General features: G+C 30.2%; 1 protein-coding gene across 1 annotated transcript; it reads right to left on the minus strand.

Annotated features, from left to right (window-relative positions):
* Positions 1-1,426: 1,426 nt before the first annotated feature.
* LOC113523273 (uncharacterized) lies at positions 1,427-26,927 on the minus strand. Its single transcript, XM_052900878.1, has 9 exons — positions 25,479-26,927; positions 22,358-22,606; positions 21,041-21,223; positions 18,705-18,783; positions 6,905-7,089; positions 6,078-6,270; positions 4,159-4,349; positions 3,059-3,085; positions 1,427-2,710 (listed from the first exon to the last, which is right to left on the minus strand). Exons 1-9 carry the CDS (start codon positions 26,473-26,475, stop codon positions 2,577-2,579), a joined length of 2,238 nt encoding a protein of 745 aa, XP_052756838.1. The 5' UTR covers positions 26,476-26,927; the 3' UTR covers positions 1,427-2,576.
* Between the last annotated feature and the right edge of the window lie 976 nt (positions 26,928-27,903).

Raw genomic sequence — 27,903 nt, forward strand, 5'->3', positions numbered from 1 at the left:
CGTGTATCATTGGTATAATGAGTTTAAATGCGGTCGACTAACTTTGTGAGATGTCGAAAGAAGTGGTCGCCCTTCGACGGCTGTTACGGAAGAAAACGTGCTAGCAGTGAAAAATTTGATCCAATACAATGGGCGAGTTACATACCAAGAATTTCAGCATATACTGCAGATTGGATCAGGAAGCCTTCACGAGATTCTACACATGCATCTACGGATACAGAGGATAGTTTCATACCGGTCAAACTCCTGGGTCACTCTCCTTACAGCCCTGACCTAGCACCGTGTGAATTCTTATTCCCAAAAATCAAAAATCAGCTCAAATTAATACCATTTTTGTCGTTGGATAATACGCTCTCAACGTTGAAACAGGCTGTAAACGTGGTGTCTGCGGCAGACTGAAAAAAAATATTTCGAAAACTGGTTCAGACGCATGAAACTTTGTATAAAGGCTGGTGGAGAGTACTTTGAAAAGATGTAATAAAAATATATTTACCTATAGAACATTTTTTTTAGTGCCGCAAATCTTTCTGAGTGTCCCACGTACAAACTATTATAACTTGCTACATAGTATAATACAATCTTAATTTTAAATGACCAATTACAAAGAAAGTAAGTTTTTTTTTTTTGCTAAGCGTCGGGCTCTTTACACAAGATCGCAGCGTAAAAATAAATAGACAAGATAAATAATTAACTAAACATAAAATAATCTGTCCTAATATCGAACTTTGGCGACAGCATACATGTAAATTAATTAATTAGCCATTTAGCTAGCAACCAACGGACAAGCCCATTTTTTTATTATAGTCACCATATATCATATAAGCTCATACTTAATACGTTTTATTGGCCATCTAGCTACGTCACTTGATGACTCAATGGCCTCGTTAAGTAACGATGTATAATATCTAAGAGTATCTATATCTTAACTATTGTTAACAGCGATAATATAACATCTATCAAACAGATTACTTGTTCCTTATATTGTCGATGTTAATCTCCAATGTATTTCCTAAGAAAGAAAAATACTGTTGTAACGCCAAGTAATAAGATGTATGACAGGACAATAGTAATGAGTAAAAAAAAAGGTTTTTTATTAATGGATCTGTTAACCAGAGAGTAACTGCAAATATATCTACATGAATATATCAGTGTCATTCATGTTTATTCCACCAAGTAAGAGGTACATATTTTTTGTAATAAAAAAAAATGTTTTGTTATTATAGGACCACCCAAAAAAGGAGAATAATATTTTCAGAGTCATGTATGTGAATTTTTTTACCATACTTTCTAAACGCCTAATCAGGTATGAATGCATTCGTAGTGACACTATTTTTTTTAATTGTATTTTTGTAGGGCAATCGTGTTTTTTTTTTATTTGCTAAGCGAAACCAACTTGTTTTAATAATTAATTAATAATAGACATAAGTTGCACTATAAGAATACATGTATTTCTTTTGCTGGTACACTTAATACAGGTATATACTTACACTAAACATAAGATAGTTCTCGCTAATAGACGTACATAGATATACAAATAAAAAAATCTAAACTGTCTGATCTAGGTTGGTACATGGTAATAACCACAATTTACATTGAAAGACATTTCAGAGGTTTGGAATTTTTATAAAAAGAAATAAACAACTTTTATCTATAGGTTTAGGTACATATATAGTTTAGATTTAGTGACGTCAGTACCTACGACAAAAAAATTTAAAAATTGCTCTATATCATATCTATAAAGTAGCATGAACTCTTAATAATATTTTTTTTTTCTCAAAATAGGACCGCGACAGTGTTGCCAGATTGGGTTTTTTCACAATTTTGGGGAAAAAATTTTGATGTTCGCAAAATTTTAGAGAAAAGTAAGATGGGCTAGGAGAAATTTGGGTAATTTGTGAACCATACAGTGAGATATAAATATAACCAAATATACCATTAAAGGTAGTAAAACAAAGGATAAGATAAATTAAACATAGAGAAGGCCTTTTTTTTTGTTTACATTAAATTTGTCGTTATATATCGAAATATAGTGGAAATCAACACGCGTTTGTAAATGATTAGAAGTGAAAAAAATTATATCGTATAGAAGAAAAAATATTTGACATCTAGGCAAAATTAGAAATAGCATCTGGCAACCCTGGATTATGGATTTAAATTCAAATTATAAAAAAAGACAAATCAATTCAATCAAATGCAATGTTTTCTACGACTTACACTTAATAATAAACACTATAATAAACTAGAATATTCCTAAACTTAATCTATGACTAGATCAGTCATACACTTATATTTAGTAATATCTAAAAAATGTTGGGAATCTAAAAGCGATATAAGCAAAACTACTTAAGTGAGATGCTAAATCAGACTAACAAGTCATAATATAAATTGGACATGCTAGCAATAGATTATGTTATCATCAACGATAACAAAAAATACTTAGAAATATTATTAGAAAACACAGTTTGTGCATAATTATCGGCGATTAAGTCACAAAAATCACACAATGCGTGACATACATAAGTAATTGTTAAGACAAACATTAAAAAGGAATGACTAAGTATAGATTCTGTTTATTTTTAATTCTGCTTCATATTATTAACCAGAGATATTCTCACTGGTTCGTGGCTGATGGTCCGAGACAAGTAGGTAGAGGACGTACGAGCAGAAGATGAAGAAGGACCATTCTTCCGCACATCCGGTTTCTCCAACCCTGTTCATATTAGTGGTAGTTAATAACAATATATGTAAGCACAAAAATATTCAAGCTATAAGTAATAATTGTCAAGTAATAGGTGCTTCACTTGTGCATACAATTATAATATCATACCTTTGAGTGCATAGTGAAAAGATAAATATTGACTAAACCTTTGATAACAATGAGTAATAGGGTATTTTGTGTTAGGTAGTTAATTCACTAGAATTGTTTGTTAGACAAAGCCATGACTAAATAAATATTAGGCAATCGACTACGTCCAAAGTAGTATTGAAAATTAATTAATAAAAACAAGGTAAAGGCGAATAAAAGAAGAACGACAGTTGGTACAATGTTAGTACATACTTGCGTCTATTGGAATTCTTGAACAACCTGAAAAACAATATAATATATCGATATTTCAGGAATGAATATATAGGCTGTTCTCAAATCACGATATTATAATAAAATTTAAAGTAAATAGTCAATACAAATTGTAGTAGAAATAATATTATTGTAATAATCATGTACAACTGCTTTCATTTTTAGAATATATATTTCTATGACACCAGTATCTTACTATAAAGTTGTTCTTAATGTTCTAAATCTATACTGTACATATTTTATCAATTTAATATTTACTATTTTACAATAAATTCTATCTATTCTCGCACAAAATTTTTATGAAAAGAATCGAGTATCAAAGGTCTTCTATACATCTTTTACTTTATTTTATCTACTTTTTTAATTGTCTCATACATACTCCATTTCCTAAAACTCTTGGCTCTTCCCTCAGATAGGCCTCTCCTAATTCCTGCACCCCTCCAATCGCGAATATTGTATATCTGTATTGTTATTCTTACATCTGACATTCAGTTTAAATGCCTGACACTAATGTAACATTCCCTTATACTTTTTATCACAATTAATCAATCTAGCAACAGAAAATCTTTTAAAAAAGACAATATCTGAAAATTGCAAATTATAAAATTTTGACACTTCAACAAAAACATAATCATAAATGGCTTTCTTGTCGACATCTTTTTGAAACAGAAAATAATGTAAACTATAATATAAAAAAATGCAAAATTCTGACTTACCATTTTTAATATATATTTTAGAATTCTCTTTCGCTATTTTCTCTAGATATTATAATATATATAGCATATAGACAATAAGATCCTGCTAATGCATATAATAACAAAGATAAGTTGCATTGTGGGTAAATATAAATAAATTGGATGAAAAATATAATTGTTTTGTAATTTAAAAAAAAAATGTCTAATCCAGAGGAGAAAAAAAGAGATGGTATATGAATCAAAGCATTCAAGAATCTATTTTTACTGGTTATTTGAATAAAAAACGATGGCGGTATATGTTATTTTTTAAATTTATACGTTGGTAGTAAAAAAGTCTTACTGATACTTCTTGTCCAGCAATTTTCAAGTGTTTAAATAGATACATACCTAATCTCTTCCTGATGAGGTAGTACAGCTTTGGCTTGAATATCAGTATTATGAAGATAAAGACGCCTTGAAGTTCATTTAAGAGGTCAACCACGAACCAGAGCCACTTAGGTTGCTGCATAAAAGTAGAAAGTAGTTCAGAAACCCAACCTGCACCCATCACCACCCATAACTTGCCAGTCAACATATATCTGTAAGAATCACAATAAGTCTCATTGGCGAGTTATTCTACACATACTCATTTTATTATATAACAAAAAAATATTTGTTTAACCAGTTGCACAATGTATCTTGTTCTTCTTAACTTGTATTCTAAAATGTTCAAGGAGCTATTCTTGTCTATAGACAAGAGTTACCAATTTCAATTAAATAAGTGAATACATTATTTGCCGTTCTTTGTTACATATAAAAATTCCAATAACATGAACAGTGGCATGGACATCAAAGAGTATACTGTGACGCCCATAAATAGTATTCATGCATTACCATTCCTGAAGTCTAGTAAATACCTAATCGTGAGTATTTAGAAATATTTACAATTAAAAATAAAAAAATATATATATATATATATATATATATATATATATATATATATATATATATATATATATATATATATATATATATATATGTATTAAAATAAACATTCTGATATTAAAACAATTACGTAGACCTGAATTTGTACACGTATTCACTGATTGTATGATAGTATGACATAAGTGCAGAATTTTCAATCGATACGTATGCGCTCTTTAAAGGAATGAAAAATGTCTCAAGCACTTTTCTGTATATAGTTACACCATTGTTAACATAAATTATATAAATATTTAATAATTAATAAAAAAATAGCTTAAATAGTTTACTGAAATCATATAACACAAAAGCATAAAATGACTGCGAGGGAGACTTGTACAAAAGTCGTTTGCTTGGGTACCTCTGTGCCATTCGTGTTTCAACCGTAAAACAGTTGTGTTTGCATGGCTGTGTTTCGGTTTGAAGGGTGGGATATAGCGTGAATTTATAGGGTACAGAGGAATAACACCTGAGTCCTCAGGAATGGATGAGGGGTATCATGGGTAAAACAGTATACTCTGTTATGTATATGATACTGCTCATGTCTATAGGCGACGGTTACCACTTTCCATCAAGTGGGCCGTCAGCTTGTTTGCCATTCTAAGTTGTATAAAAAATGAAAAAAACCTACATTTTTACCTAAACGCTTCTTTACGCTGTGACCTTTGATTATTTACCGATTATAATTTATTTAAATATTGCTCCATTTTTGATACGTTAAAATGTAAATAGAAACATCAAAACACGTAAGACGGTTACGAAAGTATATACAAGTTATAAACGAATAGATAGACTTTTCCGCGAAAATTGATTGCGTATTGGAATGTTGCATTCCACCGCACGTTCAATTTTACAGGGTTTATTAAAATCTAGCATTGAAAATAAATATTTCTTTTACATAATACGAGTACCTATGAATATTTTTACGATACCAATGAACTATTTGATATTTCTATGTGATGATCAAATAATAGCTGTAATAATATTTTAGTCTTCAATATTTAAATAAAATAGTCAATGCAATATTTGGCACAAAAAGCATAACTTAGGCACCAGGAATGATGACATGGCATAACAGTAAATTTTGTGATCTCCACATATGTGACAATCGCTATACTATCTAATAAGCGTGCGTTACTTTTTTACCTAAGCATTTAAGTAACTCTACAAAATAAAAACAACAAGAAATTTGAAATTTTGCACATAGGCTCTGTAGGTATGTAATCCAAAATACACAAATAACTTTATTTTTTAACACTTTTAGTCTTTTAATATTTATTTTTAAGATAAGGTAATAATAGTTTTCTAATAATACCTGTACTTGCAATATTATAAAAAAAAATTACTTGGCCTGATCTATTCTGAAACGTCGCTTGGCTCGATCTCCCACCGAACCAGCTTGAAGTCGGTGCACCTCGGATTTGACGCGAGCACAATGACGCGCGGTCAACACCCACAACACGAAATTCGTACACGTCACTATACCCATTGGTGCTACGAAGAGAATATAATGCGGCCAGTCGGTTTTATTGGATTGATCTAAAAAATATATATATAGTTTGAATATACCCAATAGGTACTTAATAATAACATATTTTTTGACTAATTCGCTGAGAAATTCAAAATATAATGTACCAAAAATAATAATCAAGATAATCTACAATTATATTTAGGTACATTCTTTTTTCTAATAAACCTTTAAAAATGTTTAGAACTTTATAAATATATATAGTAATTGGGATAAAATAATTACATAAGGTAATTGAGAGTTTGACCTTTTTTATACCTAGATATATATATATATATATATATATATATATATATATATATATATATATATATATATATATATATATATATATATATATATATATATATATATACATGTCTTCCAATTTTCTACATCATCTATACCTATTTTCGTATTCTTCTAAAACATAAGTCTTCTCACAATTTATTAATCTCATCTATTGATTTGAGATTTTTCTAAATGGTGGAAATTTTAATACTTGATTGAATTAAATTATTCATTTCTCTTTCTTACTAAAGGAAAAGGGAAATATTGCCCATTAGTTCGAACTGACAAATATTAGATAGGTGCCGATAAAAATCAAAAATAGAATAAAGATTATAAATATTACCGCAATTATTATTACATCAAAAAATTACTCACCAACAACCCCAAACCAACAATTGCCGTTCCCCATGTTTGCATCTAGTAAAGGTGAAATAGGATACACGTCCAAAAGGAAGGTTGCGAGTGTCAGGAGCACCGCAACACTCCATGCATGTAGGGAGTACCATAGGAATCTGCGTTTTTGCGACTTTGCCTTTTGCAAAGAACGTGTGCGTACATGCCTATAACAATAAAATATATTTATTAGCAAATCATCACTGTTATAGAGGAAACAATAAGCTCGAATAACCAATAATTGACGGATGAACAAAGGTTATTTAGTGGTGATTCCGTACCGGTAAACGCAATGTAAGATAACATCACAAAATAAAACAAAAACTTCAAATGTGTTGAGAATGAATGCACATGGTTCGGGATCCTTTTAAATAAAGTCTAGAGAGAAGACCAATTTTTAACAACAGACAAATCAACGGCTAATGTGATAAATAGAATAACGAATGTGTAATAGCTATTACAAATAACACATTTTTACAATATATAATTTATACATTTATTATTAATATATAATTTACCTTAATCTAAAAATTACGTGCACAGATACACAATATTCAAGAAGGTGTCTATATACGAAAGTGCTAAACAAAAAAAAACTAACATGCCACCATCCTTCGTTCTCTCAAACCATAAGTTAAAATAATAATCTGTAATGTTAAAAAAAAACTACTGATAATTATGTATATACACTTAAATAGGTATGTACTTTTCATTCGATTACCACTTTTAATCAAATTGAGCTCTTATAATATACGAGTAGCTTTATTGTATTTAAACCTATAAAAAGATAACTTCATTCTAATAGCATTAATACTTTTTAATTATTTAAAATAGTAGGTTGTGTCTTCCTTCAAATTCCTAAAACCCTGAAGGAAGACACAACAAATTGTAAAAATTGTAAAAACAACACAGCAAAAAAAAAATTAAGGCTGGGTATTGTTTAGGAATATCTATATATTTTAGTTACAATATCTATAAATTGGCCCAATAACGAATATGTTATCCAATATACAATATCGGAATGAAGAATCCATTGGAAATAAATAGAGACATTCCATCTGTATGCGTAATGTCAAAATGCATAATTACAATTTTTCCGTCGTCAATGTCAAAAGGAACCCAATATATAATCATATTAATAATATATCATATATTGGGTATTATATATTAGGTATATAATAATATAGATGTCGGTGCAGTGCCGATATTAGTCATGCCTAATCCCTATACCTACAAATTAGTTATGACTGTTTACTCGCGAATACCAAGCAAACAAATAATATTTTTATCACATCTATGCATAATTTTACTAGTGCATAAAAATAAGCTCTAAAGATACTTTAGCTAAATAAGTAAATAAAAAATGCAAGTAACTCCTCATTTAGAATTAAATCACGGCCTAGAATTAATTAGTTATATTGATATGGACAGCCATCCCCTATCAATTTGTGTCTAATTGATAAAACAGTTGCTGTATATTGTAACAGAATAATGGCATCTATTAATCCAATACTGATCCCCATTTTGGTATAAGGTCACAGGAGCCAATTTGTTACCGATGCGATAAAACACTGCCAATATATATGTATATATAGCGACAAAAATTAATTAATACCATTATTTACCAATTTTATATACATACTACGTCCACTAGTTATGTGAATGCATAAAGTTTTCCACACAACATCGTAATCATAAACATAGTAATGATAATAATACTAACATTTACCATGCATTAACCTATAAACGTTAGGTTGTAATACACGAAGATTTAATTTATAGAAACTTCTGAAAATACACTTTTCTGTGTACTGTGCAACTCTAACCTTGTTTTTTTTTCTAACACTGCTATGCCATTTGCGTGATATAATACACGTAATACAGTGAATTTATTCACCTGAGACAATGCGTGGGCTAATTAAAACCTCGCCTAGAACTTATTCATTTGTCAGTTGCCATTATTCTATGGTAGCATTACATACTTTTCTATTTTATTTATCTGTCAACATTTTTCTAATTATTTAGAAATATATATATGAATATTGTAGCTTTCTTCGAGTGTATGTATTGAGCAACATTTGAAATACAGTGGATTTATGAGGAAAATGTTTTGGTATAGATAGTGAGAATGTAATTGTTTAGTTTCCCATGCGTGGCATATCTACTTCTAATGTATTAATTTGAAGATGAATATTACTATTAAGTAACATCATTTATTATTAAAAAAATATGTACGCGAGTACTGTCTCTACTTAATTACATTGACAATTACTTTATACTTTTTTTGTTTCTATGTCGTCAAGCTATTATATACCTATTTTACGTTTAATATTATATTTTAGAATTAAAATATCTTTAAATGATAATTTCATTAGCAAATAATTAGTTTGATAATCTAGATGGCTATTATGACTATGAGTAGCTAATGGAGTCGCAACTTTGCATTTTATAACATTTACAAATTCTATCATATTATCAGTAATAGAAAAAACGTATAGTCTAAGAGAAGATACCTAGGTATATGTTTAACAACCTATGTAATTATTACAAATATATTTAAATATATAGTTTACGTAGTTTTAAGTAAATATATAATTTACGACAAATCAGGTTTTATAAACCATATTAATGTACGCTCTTCTAATTACAGAAGCATGACATAATATCCCACGTTTCTATCGTCACGATATAAGGACTGCGAAGTATATGCAATTATATGGAGATTCTTTTAAATTTACATGCAAGTTAACAATATTATTATGCCATATATCTCCACACTATTATAATATAAAATTAAAAACTTCAGATAAATACATATATTTTGCTTCACTATTATACCGTTATGATAAACTTATACGATATTATGCCATGCCTACCGTAAATTATAAAGGCACTCAGTAGACTTATAATACAGATTATATATATAAACTAATAATCTGCAAATAACATTAACCAGATGTTTGATATAAATGAGTCACATAGTTTGCGAAGATGACCTTATCAAGAATATAGACATTGGAGTTTGACAAGACATTTTGCGTGTGGATAGACCATTGGACAAAGGAATTAATTAACGTGGTAAACAAATCCATATGAATGTATCTTATTAGGTGCAGGAGTGAGTCAACAAATAGATTACAACAATGAGCTCTCCACGCCCTAACCTTAGGCAATTAACGTTGTAACTTACGTTGAGCTAAAGTGTAATTAAGTAAGTAGGTACTATTTTCATTAGTTACCTATATTTGAATTATTAAAAGTTATTATCCTACTAATATCTTATTAAAAATGTAAAAGTTTGTAAATATTTCGAGGTTTGTGCGTAATTACAATTAAATAGCGGAACATGTTTTAATGAGATTCGGTACAGAGATGAACTAGATTAACATATAGATTTTTTTCTATGCCACTCCAAAACAGCTACAGCTACATACAGCTATCACCATCATCATCATACCAGCCGTGAATCGTCCACTGCTAAACAAAGCCTCTCCCATAAAGGAAGATTTTCAACTAACAAGTAACAAATTCTTTAACGTGGACCACCTTGAGAATTCAGTTATTTAGAACCGACTGCAAAAAAAAGGAAGTTTACAAAACGGTTGTATATTTTGTTTGTTTATTTCCTCAGAACTTCGTCATTTATAAACCAATATTGACAGACTCGGCTGTTTCAGAAAAATTAGATCAATTCATGTTATCGTTCTGCCTCAAACATTAGAAATATTTTATTCTAATCTACACTTGTATTAACGACGCGCAGAAAACATTTTCAAATACATTTAAATAAATCGTTCCTTTATATTTCAAATTTGACAAGTATTGCAGTATTACTTTTGAATCATCTACTCGTGAGAAGAGCGTGGGTTTGTAATAACGTGAACAAATAAATATGTCCATAGCATGTTATTCAATATTAAGTCGCTTCTAATCAAAAATCCCATACAAGCATAACAAATTGTTTATAGGACAACTCTCTAATTAATAATTTAACGATAAGTAAATACGCTTTCCTCATCCTATAGTCGATATATATAGATCTATATTATCAGTAATGAATAATAAGTTATTAAAATAATAATAATTATGACCTATTGAATGTTTTTTTTTGTGTTACTTGCCGCAATATGCAAATTCTTAATACCACTTTGATTTTCATCTATCAGTCCTTTAAAATGTCATTTCCCCTAAATAGCTAAAGACATCTCTTAATTTTTTATACTTGTACTCCAAGTGTCTGTTTACCCCCCTTATTCATAAAAACTTAAACCAGAACTTCTCCAAATCCTTCTACTTTAACTATTAAACTATTTTTTCTCCTTCTTTTACACAAAATTTTCGATTTGAAAGAAAATTACAAAACACTATAATAAAGTAGATTTGTATAAGGTTTTAATTTTTCTGAATAAGGGGGTAAACAGACACTTGGACCACAAGTCATGCTTTGCTAATTTACCACTATATCACCTTATTTGCACAATACTTAACATTAGCTAAGAAAAATATTTTATTAATAATTTTATTTCAGACTGCATTTTGGGCATGTGTAGGTATTTAGTATATACCTTATGAACTAGTAAGTATCTATAGTAGTTCGTTAGTATCAGTACCCGCTATGTTTATGTCTACTATCGAGTAGAACATCCGGCGTAGAAAAATACATACCCACCTACTTACTGGTTACTACAATTTCCGTGATCCAGTTTTGAAATTAGCAATAATATTGTAAATCTGTTTATCGGCACCAACTGGCAATAGGAAATGGTATGCATATGACTAATTGTATTACAAATAAACATTAATAGAGGAAAGTGACCAAATATGGAATACCATTTTGTTTTTTACGCATAATTTGCACAAATGTTGTAAATAAAAAACTTTATATGGTAATTATTAACAATCATATATTTACTTTTTATTATGTAACAATTTTTGTTTATATTAATTAGTTTTAAGTACGAAACTTTTTCAAGAACTAAATAATGATGAAGGTACCTAAATATGGAATAGGTACCCCAAATATGGAATACTATAAAAATTATCAAAACTTAACCTTAACTTATATGAAACTCTTTGAAAACTTTGGTATAACATAGAAAAGAACATAAATTATTTGCAAAAATCACAAATCCAGGTATCAGACTCTGGCCCCGCGCAATCAGTATGTGCCCAGAGTCCACACATGAGGCACTTGATCCATGTTTCGCCATGAGTATCATTCGAAAACAGCGTACCACAGAAAATACACTCCGAATCTTCAGAGTCTGGAGCGGTATATATCAAGGCATCAGGCTCACTGTCTGTATCAGGCAACACCATCTCCTCATCACCTGAATCTGACTTAGGCTTAATCTTCTCTTTTACCTTTTTCCCTTTTAATTTCTTTTCATTCTGTTTTTTATTCTTGTTCTTTGCCAATTTGTTTTCTTTTTCTTCTTTTTTTTTTGTTTTTGTCTATCAGATCATTCTTGTAAGGTGAAGACGTGATGACTGATGCAACAGATGCTTTTCTTCCTCGATTAGAAGGTTTCCTTTTCTTGTTTGGTACTGGATTGATTTCATATGGAGACACTAATCCTAAACTACTACCAGGAAGTCCGGAAGTTGAGGGTACAGGTTCGGTATTTGTATCTTGTCTAGATGTGAAAGCTTCAGTTAAAGGCACACATCCATCAGGTGTTCTTAAATTGGCAATGGCAGATTCATCAACATTATATATGCGATTTGGACGATAGTTTCCTTGAGCATAGATGCCTTCGAGGAGATCAAAGAATGAGTCCACTTTTTCTTTGCTGAATCCAAATGCTCTTGCAAAAGACGTGCCAGTTGGTCTTCTCACTGATAGTTTTTTCTTATGGCGTTTTAAAAATAGTTTAAGCCATTTTTTTCCAGCCATTTCAGTTTTACCAAATGAATTTTCCAGCTGATTACGTCTTGCTAACATGTACGCCATTCTTCGAACATCATTTCTCGTCAAGCCATGAAATTTGCTCTCCATCGTCAAAATGTAGTCTACCAAAAGATTTTCAAGGGTTGTCCCTAAGACAGTTTTCCTTCCAAGTGCAGTAGCGGCAGCTTCTTCTGGGGGTAATTCGTTTTTCTGGCATAATCGAAACAAGGTAGATCTAGGCACATCAAAGTGTTTTGCAGCTCTCAAATAACCCATTTTTTTCTCTCTTACTAATTTTATAGCTTCCGTCATATGCTCTGAACTCCATTCTTTTCGCTTTATTTTGTTGATAAAACATGAAAAATTTATAATTAACAAAATCATCAAGTCAGTTGATACTTAAGGGAGCCAATTATGGAATAGTCCATAATTAGATACAATGATCTGTCCATATTTGGATTTTCCAATAACTTCAAACTGACATTAATACTTTTATATTTAAGCAAGTAATACAATTAAATACCCCGCTAAAACTTACAAAAAAACATCTAAACGATCTCTAGAAGCTATCAAAATAATACTGTGTGCCCGTTTTGTATGAAAAATACGTATTTGTTTACATATCTTAGAAAGTTATGCGGTAGCGACAAAACAAAACACTGTCACAACGACGAAAGAGCTCGCTCGACTGAGACGCTCCACTTTGTACGCGCGAATAGGGCTAGAAAGAGAGAGACAATCACTGTTTATTGGGTGTGTGAGTTACCGTTTGAGAGAAATGCTGATATTCCATATTAGGGATACTATCCCATATTTGGTCACTTTCCTCTATCATATTCATTAATTTATTTAGCTAGATATGAAATAAAGTCTGGTGCCTATATTTAATTAATACACTATTATTATAGCTGTAGAGACATTTTTAAATATTTTTAAAAACATTAAAGAAAAGAAAAAGAAATATATACATATTTAGTCCTTAATTTTACACATAATAATAAAAAAAATGAAAAAGCACTAAAATGGTATCACTCAGCTATATGCCATATTCTTTCGAACTAGACGCTGATTTTCAGTGGCACCAATTTGTTAGAGAGAGAGCACCACTTAAAATCACTAACGAGACTTATTATAAAGGGTTTTTTTTTTTAATGGGTGATAATGGAATGGTAACCCCACCCGCGCTATCGGTATACACCGGCGGGGCACCAGTGAAGAATGATATGGTGAGGATGAAGCAGGTCAATTAGCCCATCGTGACGAATTCAACAAGAATTGTTCACGATGGTTTCCAGGGGGAACCACGTGGAGGTCGACCTAATAGGGCATATTGCTAGCAATGGGGCTGTCAAACTCCATTGCTAACAATCCTTTTCCCCCCTTATTATAAAGGGTATCCTATACATTAATTGTAGTTAATTTAGTGGTCTACATATCTATGTACCAAATCTCGTCCTAACACTCAAACATCGAGGGGAAGGCATTGTTAGTAATGTGGACTACCAGGCCCATTACTAGCAATATACCCTGTCAAGACGTGATCCCTCCTGAAAACAATCGTGCTGAATTCTAGGTGTATTTTATTTTAATGGGTGTTAATGAAATGGTAACCCCACCCGTGCATACACCAGCAGGGCACCAGTCAAGGGTGATAGGTGAGGATGAAGCAGGTCAGTTAGCCCATCGTGACGAATTCAACAAAAATGATTCACGATGAATTGAACAAGATTGTCCAGGGAGAACCACGTGGAGGTCGACCTAATAGAGTATATTGCTAGCAATGGGGCTAACAAACTATCAACTCCATTGCTAACAATCCTTTTCCCCCCTCTAGGTGTATTCATCACGATGAGCTAACTGACCTGCCTTTTCATTCTCCTCCTATTCATTTCTTCACCTATCATTCCTCATTGGTGTTCCAGCAATACCAGTTAGCGCAGGCAGAGTTACCATTCTATCATCATCCATTAAAAAAGCACCCAAACATCTTTAAACAGTTTCAATATTACTAGTAAAGGATCAATATTTTTATCGAAGGTGGGATCATTTAATTTAAAGACACGTACCTAAATAATTCTCTATATAACTATATAATAATATATATTTAGGTAACTACCTAAATATATATTACGAGTATCAGAATGAAGGAAAAATCTAACCGCTTTAATGAAATTGCAAGGAGTTTAAAGTCACAGCTCGACAAACAATTACCTACGCTACAAATTAAAGCACCTCAGAAAATATATGTGTAAATATAATAAATTATATTTACTTAAATAATTATTCTATTCAGAAATCGCTAACTCGTAAAGATGGATTTACTTATTACATCTTACATCAAATATACGAATAGCAAAATCTACAAATGGCGAACACCCAAGCAATGTAAACTATTTTACACAAAGGCAAAGTAAACATTAGCTCATATTGCGACAGACGGCTTGAAGGATCCATATGCGTCCACCAAACTAACACATAAAATATATTTCAACATTGAGTATCTATAAATACCTAAACAAGTATAAATAAAACAGTAAACATTACATTAGTATTAAGAGAATGGCACACAAATAAAAGATTAACATATTCTGTCTAAATATGTACTAGATACATATTATTAGGTAATGTTTTAAAATATCATGAGTAATCTTTACATATTATAATAAACGAAGTCATTTCTGAACATTAATCATTAAGTTTAAAAAAAAAGAACTTTATTGTAAGGTTTACAGTACAATCACTATTAAACCGATGATGTTTTTAATTTTTTTTTTTTTTGTTTGTGCGTTTGTCACTTTTTCTTTTTGACCAGATTGTGATAAAATTTTCACAGTGTAATAGGTTCAATTGTCAATATTCTCAAAGCCATCTATTGTCAAGTTGCGTATTATCTTAATTTAATTATAGTGTCTAAAAACAAAAAAATTACACAAAATTAACTGTAATGATAATATATTTTAGTAGACAAGAACGAAGTCGCAGCCATAGTTAGTATTTGTACTTAGATTAAAATCTTAATTTGATACTCTTTATATCTATTTAAATAATAAAACAATCAATAAGAAATAATAAGTAATGACATCATAATTGACATCATAAAAGCTCTAATTTATCATTACTGTCACAATGTACCTATCTTTAGAAATTTTGTAAACCTGTTATTAATTTAAAATTGTTATTTACAAATAATTTCAGAAACTTTAACATGGATAAGACAAGGTTATAATATCCATATACTAAATAGGGATATATCTATGGTACTAACATATTTATAGTAAAGGTTGATTCATACATCCACCATATGTTTTCGATCGTAACTCTGTTATCCTATTGTATCCGTATTAAAATAGTCTTCACATGAAGATTCCATGAAACTAATGAACAACAAATTATGATGCTTTTACTTTTACAACAATCATTAAAATGAGTTCGGAAAAGCGCAATCGGTTTTTATTCATTTCTAGCTACTATTTATTTTATTACCGTTTTGTTAAAACTTATATTGGCTATTTGTTTTCCTAAATAACTAGAAATATACTAAGAACTTGATTTAGCTGTATTATAATGAAAATACACCCAATCATTTTTATTCTAACATGTCTGAAATACAACCGTATACCTACTTTTATATCAATTTATACAAATAGTACCTACCTCGATAATCAAGAAAGTATAGAGTAGTAATGATTACTCTTTTGTACCTTTATATTTATCAATGATTGATTAGATGTTTATTTGTAAAAATCAATATCTAATCAAGAAATGATATAATCTATATATACATATATATATAATTCATATATAGTAATATTCTTATTATAATATTAAAAATAAAAAAGTGAATTTCTCTCTTTATTCATTTATTTATTTATGTTCTTTAATGCCTCAATGTTTTTATATAAATGAAAAATCAAAAATTCATATAAATTAAAAACCAAACAAGAAGAAATGGAAGAGATTCCTTTATTCAATTTTCAGACTTGGGTTAAAGAAGGAAGAATTTGTCAATCCCATTTTATATTACCCGATATCTGTCCTGATTTTGGACCAAGTTTGATGATTTTTTTCAGAAATTTTATAAGTTAGTTTCATTACTAATATTATCACAATCCAAATCTAAAGACGGTTTTAACAAAATTTTAAACTATGTCACACAAATTTCCTTAGGGAAATTTAGGTAAGTATCTATTAAATTAGCTATTCTATAAATTGTATGAGGTATGCATAAACGATACCTAATAGTAAATCAAATAAGTGTCGGTGGCCTGCTAGCGCTCTGCTGTGTATGCTACGTAAACCGTTAATTTAAGAACGCTGTAAAAACTAAATTATAATATAGACCAAAATGTAGTAATACTAACAAAGACCGCCGTACTATTATACTTTATTTACTTATTTTTATACCTACAAGCTTTAGCTGGCGGTTATTTCATAGTGAACTGGGATATATTATATTTGCAATAAAGAATATCTATTCAGGTACTTAGATGTTAAGTTTTAATTAATAAACTGTTTAAACATGATTATATAACAAACAACTAAATATTTACAATATTTACAAATTTTGATCAATTATGAATCGATTTTCATAATTATTTTAGCAATCAATTGGGTATATATTTCTCGTCTCTCGTATCAGTACCATATTAATGTTATATTATTATACGAAACTGCTGTATTTCTTAGAATAAAAACACACTACTTGTCACAAAAAATCTTCATAAATACATAATACAGAATTCTAAATTCAAATTAAGTAAAATTGAAGAACTTTGGACATTAATAAGATATCAAAATAATAATTGTTTAGTATTACAAATACAATAAAAATTTTACAAATAATATATTTGCTAATAGAACATCCCTTAGTGAAATTATATTTAAATAAATAAAATAATAGTAACGTTTTTACAAACTTATATCTAGATTTTATACAAACTTGAATAAACTAAAATTTGAATAAAAACTAAATAGAAGGCCAAATTAATCAAAAATAAAATAAAAAATAACGAAACGAAACGAAACACTCACGAATAGAGTAATAAAATCTTTAGTTAATCCCCCTGATACTTGAAAAACTTTCGTATTTTAGTGACTTCTAACATAACCCAACTTTGTCATATAATTATATTATTAAACCATGGTGGTACGACGATTTTAATATTTTTTTTTTTTCTACATCGAATCCGAATAGAGAACAATTGAGATTACGCAACCGATTTAGAACTGACGGCAAGCAATAGGTATAATCAATTCAGTATGTTAATCCACACGTTTACGAATGTTTGTATTGTTCTGTTTGCTTAACTATTTTGTAGAACCCAGAACTTCATTGAAATTTTTAATGTTTAAATTAATACTATTTCTTTTAATTTGTAAATCTTATTACAATGCATAATGATTTATGAAATCGTCCGTATTCATAATGAACATCAGATATGTAAAAGCCGTTAAGGACTTTAAAAAATAAATCTAAAATTTTATTGTTTCCGAAGAGGTAGTTACGTCAATAGGTCAATAACTCTTGACGTACTTACCTCGCGGAAAGTAATATATTTTACACCAATTAGACTTGGCGTCTACATAAACGCACGTTAACATAGACACCACGTCTACAAAGAAAGCTCGATGTATGTTTACATAACGTGTCTTCAAAATAAAATATCTCCTTTTAACATAGGTATTAATACCTAAGTATACTGGCACTGAACCTTTAGGATATCAGTAACATATTTGCATTTAGTGGACTACAAAGTATGACGATCATTTATATATTCGTGTACACAGTTCAATGGAGAGTGATGTAATCTAAACATATACATGCAACAGTTACTTATTTGTATAATACCTATTGATAATATTTAGTTTAGTCGGGTATGGTATATTACTCACCCAAATGTCCACCAGATGTCGAAGCACATGACGTTCAGCCAAGCAAATGCAGCGACGAAACCAAAGTATATTCCATACCCTGTATGAAAAGCATAAAATTTATTATCATTATTTAGAGATTCAGTATTCAGGATTATGTCAATGAATTGGCAAAAGACTGAAGTGGCAATGAGCTGGTCACATTTGCTACAGAACCGATGTTTACATTCGTCGGTACAAATGCGTTCTGCTCTCCTAGATAAATGGCAAATAAATTTGTCTATAGAATCATTATCTCTAGTAAGTCCATGAGATAGTTGATTCTTTCATAAGAAAGAATTCGTATAAGCGAAAGCTAATCGAAATGATTCTATCGATAGATTCGTTTACCACTTATCTAGGGAGCTCTTTTGCCATAGCTTATAGACGCATGTAGCACCAGGGATATAACGCGCTCGTTGCCGATCTTTAAAAAACCTTAATACGACCTTTTTGAACAATAAATAAAATAAAATCATCGACAATAAAATCATTCCACAGCCTGAATGTACGCGAAAGGAAGCTCCTCTGAAACCGCACTGTGCATGATTTTGGTTCTAAGGTGTGAGAATGGATATTGCTAACAATGGGGCTATTAGGTCACATTACTAACAATCTCTTTCCCCCTAACTAAGGAAAATAGAATAAAAAACGCGTCTGAACAGACGTAATGTCGAGCGCTCCCAACCAAAATGCCATTTAATATGCAAACACATGATCGTTCTGAATACCTTTTAATTCCGAATAATTTGTAGCCTCGAGAGGCCAATTTCTGGCCTCTCAAGATTACAAATAACCAAAAAACAAATTGTCAGTATCGTGACGATGACAAAATAATAGTGTTTACATTTTACTGCACATGAGTGCGATATGATTTTCCTTGATAAATCGTTATGATTATGTGGCACGATGATGAATCGTATCTACTAAAGGAAATCTTTACATTATAGATGAAAAAAATTCGTTATCAAATAGAGAGCGTTTATAATACACCTAAAATATCAATAGCACTTAATCACTGGTTTAACAGTAAATAAAATAACTTCACTTATGGATTATACTAATCTTAAGTGTTTAAGTGGAAAAAGAGTAATAAACCGTTTTTACGACTATCGCATTATATGTGACCCGGACACTTTATACAAAAATGGCGTAATCAATGGGTGTCACAACTACAATAATAAATAATGTTTGCATACACGATTTTAGTAGTAATCGATATATCATCATAATTATCATCTCAGCCATTATCTGGCCACAGCTGAACATAGGCGTCCCCCATAGACTGACATAAGGAACAGTCCTGACATCCACTTGCATCCACTGACTCCCTGCAGTACATTTGAGGTTATCACTCTATCTATAGGATATTGTCCTACACTCCGTTTACCTATACGGGATCGCTACTCAAAAACCTTTGTTCCCGATCAGTTATCGGTTCTTCAAACTATATGACCAGCACACTGCCGCTTCAGCTCGCTTATCCTTTGATATATATTCACCAGATATATATTGATTATTCCAACAATATCTCAATTTAACAACACTGATTTAGACTATAATTCTCTATCAGTCAGTCAATGTTCAAATATTGTTCTGCAAAGTTCTCATTTGATCTTTTATTTTGAAACATAACATTATGAATGAAGTGTGACAGAATTGTTAACAAATATCTACTGCATACATTGTCGAAGTGTGACTGTGATTACAACAAATAGTGACAGTATCTAATGAATATATAAAAATACAAAGAAGACCAAGATGTTAGTTATTGAGTTGTTGTTGAAATTGTAATAATTTACTTTGTAAAAGTATAAACTAGTTTTTGTTTTATTTTAATTTTGTCACAGCTGATATGACAAAATGAAAAATCAATACATAAATAGTCCTTTCTGATCACAAACATAAATTAACAACATAGATTCAGAATTAACAAATAAACACACAATAAATACAGGCGAATGGCTAACCTCGTCCTTTTTCAATCCAATCATTGGTACAATGATTGAATTTTCATCATGAGAAAATTTGTTTCTTGATGAGAATTAAATTGGTTTTGAAATATGTTTTTATTGAAATCCGTTATTGTAAAAATTAAATGGTATGTTGATATTTCGGTAAAGTGCGTAGCACAACACAAACATAAGACTCACACTTATAAATAACCCTTTATTATCCAACAATAACTCAATCTTTGACGCAATGTTAGCCTATAGGCTTAAATTATGGTGATGTATAATAAGCATCATGGCTTAAACTTATGGCTTATTTGACTATGGATCTTTAAAAACGCTATATTTATTATAACAATAACTCACCTAATAATGTACATAGAAGGGTGTTTTCAACGTGATTGTACTGTACCCGTGCAAGACACGAGAACGCGAGCAACATCGTAATCAGGTGACAAGTCAGGGTCCGTCCATGCTGGTTCCGCAACTCCGGCTCCGGCATAGTGTACAGTGACATATGGAAATTATTACATAAAAAATAAATAATAACTATAAATAATGTTCAACCGACTTCAATAAGGAGGTTCTCAATTCGATTGCATTTTTTATGTTTGTTTCCTCATAACTCTGTCAATTTTAAAATGATATAGCATACGCTCAGTAGTTTACTTTTTAAATGTAAATAACTGGTTTTGTCAGAATTGAATTTTTTTTTGTGGGACACAATATTTCATTATTTTGTTTTAAAAAAAAAAGCTGTATGACAATATATATGGAAATATATTACATAAAAAATAAATAATAATAAATATGTTCAACCGACTTCAATAAGGAGATTCTCAATTCGATTGCATTTTTTATGTTTGTTTCCTCATAACTGTCAATTTTAAAATGATATAGTAAATTCTTTTTTTATCTGAAAGGGATACATATGGATTGATTCCACAGAAATTTTATTGAAAAAAATCTGCTCAGTAGTTTACAATAAATATATATATATATATATATATATATATATATATATATATATATATATATATATATATATATATATATATTGAAAGAATTTTAAATGTAAATAACATAAAGAGGAAAGGTTTGTGTTTTTGTGTGGTTTTGTCATGAATAAACTCAAAAACTAAGATTTTTTTTTTAGAATTAAAGTTTCCGTGTTTGGTTATAAAACTTTAGTACGTAACTCAAGGTGTAAAAAAATGCTATAAAATATCTTTCGTTGCGTACGTTGCGGAAACTATTGGTGGTACAATAAAAGTATGTTCTACAATATTGAAGAAAATATCAATAACTACAAAAAACTTCGCAATACTATATGTCCACCTATTATCGTTATAGCCGGGACGGGCCGCTAGTCATCGATATAACAATTGCAACATCTTATTCCATGTTTGGTTATAACATACACAGTATACATACGGAAGGCCTACACATGTACATTTACAAGTAATGCAAGCTATCGCTAATTGTCAATATATATTATATTTACGAACAATACAGATATATTCTGTCGGTTTTATGTTTATATGTGATGGTTAAATCAAATTGAAACTTTAGATGAAAAATTTACACTCCTACATATGTAGGTATATAGAAAGATCATTTATATTATAACTCCAGTAGCATACAATACTCAATAAACAATACCTTTTAAGATGATAAACATACTTACTACAAAAGAAACTTGAAAGTCCTTATCCTGAGTCGGCGCTGGTATGAAGCAAACCGCTGCTGATACTGTAACATCATCCTGGCATTTGCGAGTATCAAAAGTTTCAATGCAATAGTCATAACTTATATTGAGAGGAGATTCTAACATTCCTGATGGTGTCAGACGGTGGAAATCTTGTTTCGCAGATTTATTGAGAGCGACTTTTCCGTGTGGGCAATCCAAACCGATGTGAATACCCAGTGTATCTAAAAATAACAAGAAAATAGCCATAAGTACATTTCATGCCCGATCTTACTGAATAATAAAGTGAAAAAGTTGCATATTTTTGTCAACATAAAATAACGACAAAACGGAGTTTTGGGGATATGGTTATCTTAAAAATTTTATATGTGTATATTTAAATTTTTACTGTGCTTATTTTTATGTATTAATTTCATTCTAATTTCCAAAGTCATTTATTAAAAAAACGCTAAGACATATACGTTCGAAATTAATAAAACTTGTTAGTTATGAAGTCTTATTAACTGAAACGTTTTAATTCGTTATCAGAGCACTTTAAAAAAAATTAATCAGAAACATTGAAAATTATTGTTTTTGAAAATTGCCACATAATTATGTGACACAATTGTATCAATCACATTGCCGCACTTTATCAGGCTATGAATATCCATATAAATATAAAGTTATGAAAATCCAGGAATATCCCGTTTCATTTCCTGTTTGGCATAAAAGGTTGCCTATTTGGCACTTGCCCTTTGCTAAAATTATAAAAACAGAAACTAAAATGAAATTTTGCACACAAATAGAAAATATACTAGTTTCAGCTATATTAACAGAGTGTTATTTTTATTTTTATTTACGTGAGTTGTATCAGCCATTAACCGTCCACTGCTAAACATAGCCTCCCCCATAAAGGGGGTTTTTCCAGTAGTTGCCATGCTTGGCAGGCGACTTAGCAACTGCAGTTTGGCTTTTGGTAATGTTCATCATAAACTCCCTTAGTGGTCTCATACGACACCCATGAGAAAGGAAGGAGTGGCCTATTCTATACCTACACGGCCAGTAAAGTTGCAGAATTACAGGTAGTTGTCTATAATATCAATAAATATCTGTAGATAATTAACATCAACATCATATAATTAATGACAAACTAAAAATAAAACTAAGAATCTATAAATTATCGATAAACTGATAATTGATATGCAATTATGTCACGAAATGTTAAGAGCACTAGAATGAAAGAACTTTTAGTGCCACTATTTGCATCCATAATCGCTAATATCTAGATGTTTTTTAATAAGTGAGAACTCGGAATAGAATAGTAACCCCCGCCTAATACCTAGTAGGTCCCAAATTAAATAATTTAAAATAACAAATAATACATAGTAATAGTAATAATACAATAATAACACTGGTCTGTACAAACTTCTTTTTATTATTTCTTCGCATATTAATCTGACACCTAGTCTTGATATATAAATATAGCATTAAAAATATATACCTACTATATGCAATGTATTTTATCAATAGAATGTTATTTTTGCTTAAAAATTTGATATAAACACTTTGCAATGATTACAAAAATTTAAAAAATTTTGAATATAAAATTTGTAATGATTAACAATGTAATTCTAACGTTGTTATTTTCATATTATCAGTTGGAACTTCACGACAAATCAATCAACAACTTTTGTCGACAAGCATTCCTTCTGACTATTATCAATTGTAGCGTTTTTTAATGTGTTTTTAATTTAATTATCATAACATTTTAAAAGTTTTCAATGTAAGTTTCTTTTACTTTAGTGAAAATTGCGCAAAGACCTAAAATAATACGAGAAGCACCTTGCGTGGCTATCCTTAGCTTATTATTAGATCCTTCTTCCTTTTACTATTGTATGAAAATATTAATCAAAAATATTAATGTAAATGCTAAACTGTACCCAAAAAAATTATATATTGGGCGTTACAAAAATAATAATTACATAAAATCTATAGCTAGTGTGATACCTAGTAAAAAACAAAAAACAGATTTAGTTTCAGTGCATTAAAATCTTTACATTCACCTTAAATTTTTTTAAAGGAAAATTAATTTAATTACAACAATCTTGAAATTCTAATAGTATTAAAATAGAGAGAGTTTACAGTGAACCTTTTCTTTGCTGAAAATATGAAGACATTTTTTTATAAAAATGTGTACGTTTTAGACGTACAAAATATTTTCCTGGCATTAAAAAAATAAATATAAAAAATTAATTAAAAAGAAATATGATTTCGATTATGATGTCTTTCCCTGGGCATTCATAATTAGGATAATAATTCATCTAAGGATAACATAGTTGACAGACGAACTTTACGCCACAGAGCACGTAGTCGAAATAACATTACGTATAATAAGAGCCCTTTTATTGGCAAACTGGAAAATTAAACTTTGCAACCATCTAGAAGCAGGTATCAATACAATATTAGTTAAAATTTACATTGCTGTACAACTGTTTATAACATGCCTCTATACGAAATATCAATATCGATAGGAATCTTAATAAATATTGCTACTTTATAGTATGAAATCTTTCAAATTCAATGAACTGGTTACATAAATTTCATACAAACCTTGTTTGTTTGAAATGACGCTGTTCTGTTATACGCTAAATATGATAAATAATTCTTTTTCATCTTTTATTTAAGAACCTCCGAATGATTAAAAAATCACTAATTCCTTTTTCAATTAATATAAAGACTATTATTATAATAATATTATTATATTATTAATATAAAGATTATTAATTATATAAGATATTTATATTATTTCCATTCATCGGAAATACCTAGAATTTTGCTTACTATATGCATTCAATGCAACAAGTGAAACATCGTTTAAGTATTGTAAACTAAAATAAACCAGTCTACTAACTTACTCCTCATTAATATATATATATATATATATATATATATAATGTATTGCAATATAAGTACAAATCAAACACCATACTTTGACCACAATCTGTGTGTTTTTTATGTTGTGATATGTGAATACCTAACATTCCCACATATGTTCATAAATTAACAATTATATAAGTGCTTATACTATTATGATACGCTGTAAAACTATTTACTTACCACTTAGATTTTTATAATTCTCTTTTAAAGGATCTATGTATGAGGAAATGTTGAAGAATACCGCATCATCTTTATTGGTGCTAGGTACACAACTGCTAACAAAGCTATCACAACTTCGAGGTTTATAATGTTGTCCTATAAGACAGCACTTTCTCATACAATATGCACCAAATTTGGAACAATCATTTGTACAAACACGAGCTACCAATCCTCCACTAGAATATTCATTATCTATGCACCATCCACCACTGCGTATTATATTCTTAATTGTTCCCTCTCTGGTACCTACATTTAAAGCGCTTCCTTCAATTTCTATCATATACTTTTCTTCACTCAACTCTACAGCATACTCATTTGATTTACAGTGTAATTCAAAATCTATTTCGTAAATCTTGCTCTGTGTATTATTATTCATAAAATCCATAATTAACCAATTGCTTTCGTTATATTCATAAAAGTTTCTGCATACATGGAATACAATGTCGTACCTCTGATTTCTAGGACAACATTTTCGAATATGATCTATTGTTATAGTTGATATTAATGTATTGCTAGTTTCATTTTTAACACAGGATAACGCAACAGTTTTAGGAACTATCTGTTTAGTTGTATTATTCATAATTTCCATCACGAGTCTATCGTAACAAATATCAACATCTGTTGTAATTTCTAAAAAAGGTCCAGTTTTATGTATCAACTCTAACTTACATTCTCCAGGCATATAATATTCAACATTTTCAGTCTTAACCACTAAAAGTGGAAAAACATCACTGGATATATTATACTTTTCTTCTGCTTCTGCATTTAAACATATATATCGTACATCAAGAGTAATATTTAAATCAACTGACACTTTGATGAGGTTCTGATCTTCTGGGCAACACTTATGAAACACGGGTAAATCTGCACTAAATACACTTAAACTAAAAAAAGTTAACACAAAAATGTATGACCACATAGCTTTGAAGAAGCTTACGAGAATTTTGTACTGAAACATGTTCAAATGTTCACGCCAGCCGGTGAGTGTCGATTGGTGTGCTGGGCATTGTTTATATTATACCGGCAGTGTGTTGCGTGCGGCGTGCTCGGTTACGGCGACGGAATGAATGACGCTTTTCGGACTTCGGTGTAGCCCACTGATCAACATTAGTTTGGTGGAGGCTGTTTCGCCCTTGAAGTTGTAGACGAGACGATACTCCCCCCACTTCACTCACTCGCCTCGATCTTCAGCCACGAGCTTTTATTGCAAACTTCTTTCTTGAACCTACTGCAAGAACGTCCAACTTTGATAACACTGTTTATAAACATTGTTTCTAAAGATAGAACATCATATAGCAGACCGCAATATTATCTATACAAACGATAAAATTATAACGGTAAATTTACATGTAACAATCGAGTACAGTATCCAACTGTACCTACCATGTGCCATCAACGACCATACTGCAAACAGGACACCAATCGACAAAGACGGCGATTCAAAATACTTATCTGATACTGATAACAAACATAAGGCAAACGATTGATTACCTACCTAGAATTTAAAGTCGATACGTACCAACTGATAACACCGTACATTTATTATCAAATCTGTAAAAAAAGTATAATAAATATTTTGTTTCGAAAATAAATATTATTTTTCTAGTGATTTAAGGACCTAAATATTTTTAAAGAAGTTTCTATCAATATCTAAGAATGAGCTACTAAATTTGTTTATTAATGTAAAGTGTCTAGAATAATTGTCAATACATCTGTATTCAAATTATTGAAAAAAAAAATTTGTCACTAAGATTTTGTCACATTATTTAACTAAAATATATTATTGTTTGTTAACACTCTGATCATCACAATCATCATCACATAACAGTAAGTAAGTATATACCTAATACGTAATGTAGGCACAAATTTCTTCAATTAAACTGAAAACCTATCGAGAAATAAATACAATGAACGAGACGTAATTGATTTTATTGTAGGTTAGTGGATAGATACAGAAACTACTATCGACCAAAAAAGATAAAATATTAACTGAGAGCTAGAACTAGTGTCTTAATAATACCAGCTATAGTAGGTAAACAGTCTGACGCCCGACATAATAGACAACAACGTTCTCTTGAATATACAGAATGATAGCTACCTATAGTACACCATATCCGTTGCCACTCTCTTTCCAGATTTACAAGATCATGTGCGGAGTACTGCTCGCATCTCTACGATGGCTCTACTCAGTACCTCCTATAGGCTGTCTGTATCGTGGGAGATTCTGAGGTGAATAAAACACTAGGACCTCTGCAATTACATCAAAATGTAGCTTCCCTAAGTTCTGACTTCGACCGCCTATTCCACGGGGAGTGATCAGAAGAACTGCATTCCTTTATCTCACTTTTTCCTTTCAAATATCGCACCAAGAAGATACGCCAGCGAC

Source organism: Galleria mellonella, unplaced genomic scaffold (assembly GCF_026898425.1).
Source record: "Galleria mellonella isolate WM207_F2 unplaced genomic scaffold, CSIRO_AGI_GalMel_v1 utg72, whole genome shotgun sequence".
Taxonomy (NCBI): Eukaryota; Metazoa; Arthropoda; class Insecta; order Lepidoptera; family Pyralidae; genus Galleria; species Galleria mellonella.

What these genes read in the sequence shown, in the direction of transcription:
- LOC113523273 (XM_052900878.1), bottom strand. Translation starts at nt 26,475, where the DNA reads ATGTTTCAGTACAAAATTCTCGTAAGCTTCTTCAAAGCTATGTGGTCA. An exon ending in TCAAGTTTCTTTTGTAGTAA is followed by an intron (nt 21,224 to 22,357) that starts GTATGTTTATCA and finishes CATTATTTATAG; the next exon opens with TTATTATTTATTTTTTATGT. An exon ending in TTCAGAATAGATCAGGCCAA is followed by an intron (nt 4,350 to 6,077) that starts GTAATTTTTTTT and finishes TGATTCTTACAG; the next exon opens with ATATATGTTGACTGGCAAGT.